The 9,667-nt window shown below is 37.9% G+C and overlaps 1 protein-coding gene across 1 annotated transcript; it reads right to left on the bottom strand.

Moving 5' to 3' along the window:
* Positions 1–2,486: 2,486 nt before the first annotated feature.
* LOC132561415 (apolipophorins-like) lies at positions 2,487–8,048 on the bottom strand. Its single transcript, XM_060226145.1, has 11 exons — positions 6,454–8,048; positions 5,991–6,326; positions 5,699–5,861; positions 5,403–5,587; positions 5,021–5,265; positions 4,761–4,896; positions 4,530–4,650; positions 4,194–4,402; positions 3,688–4,036; positions 3,298–3,497; positions 2,487–2,891 (listed from the first exon to the last, which is right to left on the bottom strand). Exons 1-11 carry the CDS (start codon positions 7,993–7,995, stop codon positions 2,601–2,603), a joined length of 3,777 nt encoding a protein of 1,258 aa, XP_060082128.1. The 5' UTR covers positions 7,996–8,048; the 3' UTR covers positions 2,487–2,600.
* Between the last annotated feature and the right edge of the window lie 1,619 nt (positions 8,049–9,667).

Below are 9,667 nucleotides of genomic sequence, written 5' to 3'. Positions count from 1 at the left end.
GAATGTGTCTTATCTTGTCTGTGATAGTTCCCTATATACTTACATACTTTCTGCTTAAAGAATGTTTCTTGTCTATGGCAGTTCCTTATTTTGTTTACATATATTTTACTTGTTTTAGAGAATGTGTCTTATCATGTCTCTGATAGTTCCCTATTTGACTTAAATACCTTTTGCTTTTTTGTTTACATATATTTTACTTGTTTTAGAGAATGTGTCTTATCATGAAATTGCGTTTTTTGTTTTTAGAAATTGCGTCTGATTTTGCCAGTGCTAGTCCCTATTTCGTTTACATACCTTCTGCTTAGAGAATGTGTCTTATCTTGCCTGTGATAATTCTATATTTTGTTTTTCATACCTATTACAAGTTTTTATAAAACGTGTCTTTCCTCGCCTTTAATATGCTCTAATTTTGTTTACATTACCTTAACTTGTTTTTAAATGATGTGTCTTATCTTTACTATGAAAGTTCCCCATTTTTTTTTTTTTTTTTTTTTTTTTTTTTTTTTAGATTTTTCCCCCCAAATTCTTGCAATATTTTAATCTATTTATAATGTTGTGTCTAAAGTTCCTGGTGGTAGCAGATCCCGCCTACAAATGTCAACTTTAATTTCTTTTAACATTAAATAAACATATTGCTATTGCAAAGTACTCTCTATTCTATGGCCAAGCTTTCATCATCAAGTTATTTTCCGTGATTTCTACCATGATTATGTAATTTTCTCACCACCCGACTCAGTTATCGAGTCAGTGACATACGATAGAAAAATCTTAAAATATTGGAAAATATTACAAAAGAAAAGAATTACAGGTTAGTTGACCTTTTAATGCAATTTCGAAACTAGAGACAAATAACGAATTAAAACGCATTAGACTGCTATTTCGTTCTTCATGTAATCAGTTATGCCAAGGGCATGAATTGTGAAACACGAGCAGTGAGTGAAAAAAGATCCAAATTGACGTAAAGTAATTTCAAAATTAAGATGGTGAGGTTCACAAGCCCCATAACGTAATTATATCCATAAAAGTTCATATAACGGATGATTACAGAGGGTACATGTGTTTATTCTTATCAATACCAATATTCGAATAAATTTAAATGTTTCCATATTTCGACGATACATATATCAACGGCAAAGAAAGGGGGAAATCTTATGGAGAACATTTCCTTTAATTTCGGCTCACAAGGTTAATGACAATCATAGAAACGGTTTACAGTCGTCATTATGATGCCCTTGAGAAATGGTATGTTTCTTTGTGCGATTGACGTATTTGATAATCGTTAGTTTCCCTGTTGATTTTGATGTTGTATAGCTTGTTTTCATTCGAGAACATGACGTTTCTTACTTGAATAGTCAAAGATTTACATGGCTGATGTCGTCAATGAAGCAGAAGACCCTTACTCTTCTGAAACATCTGGTATTACTTTCCGTGTACTTTTTTGGAAATCTCAATGTACATACGTATTGCCTTTGTTTCATTTAATTTGAATATGGATTATAATTCTGTTGACATGTTGGTATTGTCCTGCTTTGTATTGCCCGTAACTAGGAACCCTCACATGTGTAATAGGACAAAGGAAGAGTTATGTCTCTTCGTACACTAGGACTCCTCATGCTTTAATAAATGTACAATTATTGTAATATATCCTGAATTATTCACTTTATAGTTGATTTAAGTGACTTGGAAGTTGAGTCCTTATGAATTCCAACATGTGCGTTCAATACCTATCCGACATAAATAAGTATTTCATAAAATGTTTAAATGATTGTAAACTACATATCTGAGGAAAAATATTTGGTATTATGAATGAGAATTCTACACAGCTGAATTACTTTATTTCACAGTGAAGAACTTTTCAATAGCTCTAAGAAATTATATTTCGTGTTTGGAAAGAACTCTCGCTCTTTCTCCAGTTTATTAGTCTTATTCACAAGACCTGCATTTAATCATCTTTTTCATTTTCATCTGAAATAACCTTTTAGAGCACTTGTTATGCTCCCCGAATGGAGAGCATATTGTTGCCGCGTTGTCCGTCCGTCCTAATTTTATCCGGAGCATAACACAGATACTATAAGATGTATAAACATTAAACTTCATAGGTAGATAGGTCTCAACAAGAAGAAGTACAATGATTAAGAATCATCTCTCTCTTTTTTGCACAATTTAGGATGTATTGCCCTTTGCTATTTTTGTTACTTGAAGTTTGTTCCATTCGGAGAGCATAACCCGTCTCTGACGATCCTTGTTCTATTATCAAGTGCCTCTCACATGTTCAGCACATTTTTGTGGGGATAGTTGCATAATTATATTTCAATTGATATCAGAACGAATAGTGAACGTTTTCAATGATACAGCATCCATACGTTTGGTAAGCACCTGGTATGATGAAGGTTGCTGCATTCTAGTTTCCTTATTCCATGAAACGTTCACGCTTTACCTCATGAAATTCAATAATTACACACTGACAAATAAATTGCTTGCTTAAATCATTTTTATTCCAGTTAAACATTTAAATGTTTTGGCAAAGGGTCTAAATTTTCAAATCAAATAAGATTTTCATCATCGTACAGATAAAGAACGTCCATCAACATATCAGCATATTAGCGACATTTATCCTTGACCTCCCAGGTGTCTGCAAATGAGCTGACGTCACTTGCAAGTTGCCGTGATGACATCATCATGTCGTTATGACGTTCATTGTCGTAAGTTCCCAGTAAACCACCAGTCTTTCCGTAGTACCAACCACTCAGTCCAATCTCGTACTTATCACGGGGCAAGTTATGGAGAACGGTGAAGCCACGCCCACTCACTGTGACGTCATCACCCTCATTGATGATGGACATGTCTTGGGTATGGTATGGCATTTCAACAATGACCCCATCCACTCTTAACTGTAAACAAAATATTATAAGTTAATATGGCGCTGCAATACGATACAATTCAAGAGAATCTGGGAATTATTTTAGCACGAGGACAAAAGTTATCTATAATATTATCGTTTTGTTGTCATTATGATATAGATTATTAGAAGCCGTGATACCTCATTACATCCACTCTTATAGACATTTATGGCTTATAAAACATTCCGTGATTGTATTTATCACTCGATATTATCTTAAACATTACAATATCAGAAGTTTTTGGATTTGTAATTTTAGCATTAACACATGATCAAGACAAGTAAGAAGATTCGAAGAAATAATCATTCTTTAATTGAAACTTGAAGTGTTCCTCTGGTCTTGTTTTGGTAAGAACTATCAGGCGATAAAATATATCATTTTTTGACTACATGCTTACTTTGTTCTTTGGCAGGAGCTGTACAGTGTGTTGGGATGTGGTGATGATCACCCTTCTTTTCTGTTTGCCCATATAGTCGAGAATCACAGAGAAGTTACCATCCATATAATCACCAGCCAGTACGTAGCTGCATCGGCCGCTGAACTGGTATGTCTTTCCGTCAAATGTAGTAAATGTATTTCCCTCCACGGATGCAAACGCTGAACAGAAATAATATCGATTCCTGTTACATTAATATTTCTGTTTAGAAAAGAGTTCTTCAAGCATTTTAAAATCAAGTAAAACCTTTCCAAACCCAACGGTGTTTGATAATTAAGGCACTCTCTTACACAATTATTTGAATGATAAAACTATTCGAGAGATATGACCGATAGCAAATTGAAATGTTACCATCGAAAGGTGGCATCCAGGTGCTGACATCAGAGGATGGCACATAATCAGAGATGGATCCCCATTCACTGGTGTCTGGAATGTACGACCGAATTGCGTTGAGGCGTTGGATGACGTCGATGCCGGGAAGAGACTTCAGAGATTTCATTGGAACAATCAGGTAAGTGTCAGTTTGGACTTCTCCATGAACAGGGTCGAACACTGTTATCTTGGTTTTCTCAAGATCAGTGATGATGGACTTCAGTGTTTCGATTTCTTCCTCGATTATTTCCACGATGTGATCGTAAACGCTTTTAATGGCGGCCTTGGTATTCTCCTCAACCTCCCAGTATTTGTAAGCAGCAACAGCCTGTTATAGAATGATATGAAATTTATATTCAAGGTCTTCACAACGATAACTCAACCTGCAGGAGAGCAAGGAATATGAAACAATGGCACCGCTATAAGGAATTGCATATGAATTGCATATGAAAACAGCGACTTTGACCAATATGATGGGATGATACCTGTGATTTCACGTAGTTAGCTTCCGGTCTGTCCAGCAGTCCATTAAGGGCAGAGTTGATGTTTTCCCTGGTGTTATAAATAGATGACGTGTATCGCTGAGCCATGTTGTTGATAGATGGTAATTGGTTGGTAAGCTTGGCGAGATACTCATTGTACTTGGCTTTAGCCAGACGCACAGTGTCTGTGTTCATAGGCTGGGCAATGACATCTAAAATAACAATATATAACAGTAACAAGAAGTTAACTAGTAACGAATCATGAGGAATTAGTGTTGTTATCAATAAAACAAATCGCGTTTAAATCTGCTATATGAAAGTCATGCATTTCAAACGTACTGGTCAAATGGTCGTGGTAGGTTTTGAATGTCAGCAGAGCTGTTGTCGAATGTTCTCGAAATTTCTCATCTAACATATTCATCATGGCAGCGTAGTTCTTCATTGATTCTTGTCCGATCGCCTGTAAAATGATAAACAACAATGTAGTTTGAATGAAATTCGAATGAGTAATCTGCATTTAAACATTCAGGTCAATGTCCGCTTATATAAAATAAAACAGTAATTAATTACCTGTAGCATTTCACTTCCGCCAACGATGTACATGTCCACAGTATCCTTCAGTGGGTAAGACACACGAGTAGAGGCTGCAGTTTCCATCCAACGAGCAAAGGTTTGCATTTTCAAGAGGATTTCCGTGAGATATTGTCTTTGAAAAAGAAAGAATTTGGTAAAAATGAAAGTTTGGTAACTTCTACTGAACAATACTATGAAACCTAGCTCGACCTGAAATTGGGTTTTATATCGTTAATAAATATGTTGACGCTACTTACGAGCAATCCTGAATACGGCGATCAAGTTCTGCGCAGTCATATGTTTCACTCAGAGAAGCCAAGTCTTCTTGGATGCCTCTAATATTGGTGGCAGTGGACTGAACAAATGGTGCGAGTTCTGTCAGGAAGGCTGACCTGATATTGTTGTACTTGGAATTGAGCTCTTGGTTGATTCCCGACGACATTTCATTATAGAGCTCCAAAAGGTCTCTACTGTTACGGGCCATTTGTCGGAGTCCATATGTCTGTTAAACATGAAACTCGTTACATACACAAAGACAGACAAAACACCGTAGCATAGAAAGAAAAAAGAAACTGTATTTTCATAAAGTTTTCAATTTGTTAGATATTATACGATAATTGTTTAATTAACTAATTTTACCTTAAGATCTTGAACAATACTTGGACGCCAGTGTAATCTTGTGTGAAGCATTCTGGAAGTGTTAAGTCGCATAGCAAACAAGCTGTCAGTGATTCTTTGAGTATTTTCCTCTCGGTAGAGTTCAGCCCTGATTGCGCTGTTATTCACATACTTAGCCTCACCATGGAGAACCTTGCCTTGGTTGTCTACAAAAACAACAACATTGGATGTACGAAGATGACATTTTTTACCTAATGTAACACATAAGGGATATCATATTTATCCTTTAAACCAGTGCACATTATCGAAGTACTCACCAATGTCGTAATTCATATGGAATCTCATGGAAAGTTTACTAGGATCAATAGTAAACTCTGCGTCCACTGGCCTTTCATCATACAGATTGTGGATAGAGAGTCGGTAAGGAACACTGGTGCTGACATGACCCGAAACCTTTACAGATTTAAGTGGAGAAACCATCTGCAACAAATGTTTAAATGCAATAATATGTTGCTGAATATTAAGATTTTGAATAGGCGATGAATGTTTACAGTTCAAATGTTTCCAAACAATTAAAAGTATACCAGATAAATGAAAAAATGCAGCTACCTGGACTTTCATCTGTTTTCTCATTTTGTCAATTTCTCCCATCAGGGCGAAGTTCTTCATGTTACGAGCAGCTGTTAGATACTGCAAACCAATATCGGCAGAGTATTTGTTGTCTGCATGGCTAATATGAGACGCAAGTTGGACGTCAACTGTTGTCGCAGGATGAGCTACTCCGACGATAAAACTGTAGTTCTTTCTGAATCCAGATGACAGATCTTCCACTCGTGAGTGGATCACAAGAGTCTTGCTAATATCACTAGAGTAGCTGAATTCGGTCTTTCCATCAAACATAACGTTTCCGCTGTTCAATGTTACCTCGGAGTCCAGTTTGACATCCTATATAAAAAAAGGGGCATTATGCAAATTTCGTTATCACCTTCAACGAAGATCACAGATAAAACCGTTCATTTGTCGATCTTTTGTTATGTGATTTCAAACAAACCTAATGAAATAATCAACTTACCTTTCCAAGACTCGGGAAGCTTACAGAAAAGTCAGCTTTTGTTGATCGTCCTTTAGGAATAAAAGTGCCTCTCACTCCAACTTTCTTTGTTTCGTCTCTTCCTGCATCCCAGAAAATGGCAGCCTCAGTAGTCTTTGTACCATAGCTTTCACTGAAGTGACCTGTTGCTTTGAGAGTTCTCGAAGGAATCCTGATAGCCAATGTGTTGCTTTGTTCTTTGTTCTTACGTCTATTTTTTGCAGAAGTATCATAGTCAATTCCAAATTTGGTAACACCATTAACAATGACGTTCCCGCTGGAGCTGAACGCAACAGATGACTTGCTCAGAGTACCAGTGACAGAAATTGAATTTTTAGGTTGTGTAACAGTCATTGACACTTCCTTCCTCTTTGTGAAGCTATCGCTTTTATCGTTGAAAGCAGCTTCTACTCGGATCTTGCTGTCCTGGCTCATTGTGTTCCAGTTGATGTCAATGTTACCTCTGATAACAGCATCGGTCATTTCCCCACTGGATGAAAACGAGACTGGTGTTGGTGCACGCATCATTAATGCTGCTACATACGCTGTGTCTTTTCCAAACACAACGTCCATATCAATCATTTTCTCACCATTCCACTCAGCGCTGATGGATTCTGTGTACTTTGATGACACCAAATCATGATGAACTGCTAGGGCCGCTGAACGTAAAGAGGAAAATGGCGTACTCACAGTAAGTCCAACATTGCCTGTGTTGCCATTCCACGTTTCACTATTTGCAAATGTTCCATCAACTACGATTACGTCGGTTTGCGTCCATGCAACTTCAGCGTGTGACTGGTACTCATGTGTGTTCTTTTGATTACGAAGAACGAATCTCAGGGTTTCAGCGTTGTCGAAGAAAGGACTGGTAAATGTGACGAGCACCTGCATATCACTGATAGAGACTAATCTTAATGCCAACTCCCCGTTGATTGGAGGGGAATAGGAAGATGAAAAATCAGCCGTACACCTGAAGTCGGGTAAACTTCCACTGTGTGTGTACCGCAACTCAGTCAGTTCATACCCGGCGAAAGGTGTAGTGAGGTCAGCGGTCAGTGTGATGGGATTAGCTGCGAGATCGACTGATGTCTTGAAAGCTATTTCCTTTCCAGTGCAATATTTCACGTTAACGTTGAAATTATGGCTGAGACCTTGTCTGGCATACTTAGCTTTAGCTCCTACTTCCTCAAAGTCAGTGAAAGGAGTCTGAAGAGTGACATCAAAAGACATTGGACTTTTAGATGCTTTCAACGAAGCGATTACTTTATCATTTCCGTAGGTGATATCACTGAAACACTTAACGTCATTAGAAGACAAAGTGTGTCTGTATGTTACCTTTGTCAATTCCAAGCCCTCAAATGGTGTTGTCAGTTCAAAGTTGGCATTGATTCGTCGTAGACGGTGATTGAATAAGTCTATCTTTGCTGCTATTACTTTTGTTGGTGTTAATTGAACATTTGCAATAGTAGAGAACTGGTGTAGGTCCCCAGAATGCTGAAGTGTGGCTGCAATATTTTTGATCATTTTGAATGGCGTTTTTAAATCTAACGATCCGTCGATAGATGCTGCGTTCCTAAAGGATACGTTCAAGACTGATTTACGGCCATTGAAATTATTCATCAAATTAGTTCTGAAGTTGTTGATCTGCCCTTCATGATTAAATGTAGACTTTATCGAATGCCTGCGTCCACTTAGTCGCCCTGTAAATGTGGATGACATGTCAACTAGACTTTCACCGTATCTGAACGTAGTGACATGTTGTAGACTATAATCTGTTCCTGCTGCTATCTGCAGATCATTGGAAAATGATCGCCAATTGCCGTTATGGTTGATACTGCCTGTCAATTCTGGAGTGTACACAGTACGGAATAAGACATTGGCATCGTATCTGCCCTCCGAGATGGTGTGTTTCAGTAAGAGTTCAAGTGGTTTAGTTTCACCATACGTAAGTGACAAGTCAACCTGACCATCTGTCAACGGCCCAGCTACATTCAAGTTTAAACCCGTATGTTCGAAATGTTCGAATGGTGTCTGAAGGTTAATCAATCCAGTGAAAGAGTTGTCGGTCATGGCAAAGTTAATTGTATGTTTGACGCTCTTTTCTCCAACAGTAGCGGCAATATTGGATGTTAATCCGGATTCTGACATTGTGATCTCGAGAGAAGCTGTGCTCGATTCAATGCCAGTGAAAGGTGTATTCAGTGTCATGCTTCCTGTTAAAGTATTTCCTACCTGCAAATTCATATCAAATTGGATCTTCTTTTGGTTTCTGTAAACAATCTGCGCATGGATCTGTTGGTCTTCAACTGAGCTAATATGCTGAAATGAAGCAGTTGTCGTTTCCAATCCTTTGAAAGGTGTTTTCAGAACAAAACTGGCGTCAATGGAAGGATCGTAGCTGATGGTTAGGTCATATTCCATCTTTTGTCCCGCGAATTCCAGTGAGGATCGGCTGTTGACGCTTCTGTCATTCTTGATGAATGCAAAACTGATCTTAGACAATCTGTATCCTTTAAATGGTGTTTTTAAAGTCAACGAAGATGTTATACCTCCTCTTGTGGTCAATGTGGCGGCAACTGAAATCGGCTTTCCGTAATCGATTGAAGCAGAGCATTGAATGTTACCACTTTTCATGACATGAGAGAGACTTATGCTGACTTGCTCATATCCAGTAAATGGCGTTTTAACCACTACATTGGCTTCCAAACGGCTTCCTAAACTTGCACTTACATCAACTTCGAGTTTGTCGCTACTTGGGGCAGTCAATTCAGTATGTAGGGCAAAATTAGTTTTTCGCATATTTAATGTATATGCTGCAGAAATGGTTGCATACCCTGTGATTGGAGTTTTTACAATAAGATGACCTTCTCGCAACGACAACGAAATGTCAGCTTCATATTTCTCATCTGGATTACAGGACATTTCCAGTTTTGTTGCAGCAGAGTCGTTAGAGATTTCTGTTGTAAAAGCAGTAGACATTTGTCTGTATCCAGGGAATGGAGTTTGAACTGTCAAACGGCCAGCCATTAAAGATAAAGAAATATCAATGGCATATTTTTCGCCTTGATTGACCGATACTTCGAAGCTTCCGGAAATAATTCTGTCATCAATTTCCTGTCGGTAGGCGGTCGAAAGCTCTTCAAATCCAGTGAAAGGTGTTCTTAGTACAATACGTCCTTCTCTTAATGACAGAGAA

Source organism: Ylistrum balloti, unplaced genomic scaffold (assembly GCF_031769215.1).
Source record: "Ylistrum balloti isolate Yb309-2 unplaced genomic scaffold, AGI_CSIRO_Ybal_v1 Utg371202, whole genome shotgun sequence".
NCBI lineage: Eukaryota > Metazoa > Mollusca > Bivalvia > Pectinida > Pectinidae > Ylistrum > Ylistrum balloti.
This window is presented reverse-complemented; position numbering and strand designations above follow the sequence as displayed.

Bases quoted from the DNA above. Each gene is read 5' to 3' on its own strand.
- LOC132561415 (XM_060226145.1), bottom strand. From the start codon at position 7,995: ATGATCAAAAATATTGCAGCCACACTTCAGCATTCTGGGGACCTACAC. The intron at 4,403-4,529 runs GTACGTTTGAAA...TTGTTATTTTAG, and splicing joins CTACCACGACCATTTGACCA to ATGTCATTGCCCAGCCTATG. The intron at 4,037-4,193 runs GTATCATCCCAT...ATTCTATAACAG, and splicing joins CTAACTACGTGAAATCACAG to GCTGTTGCTGCTTACAAATA.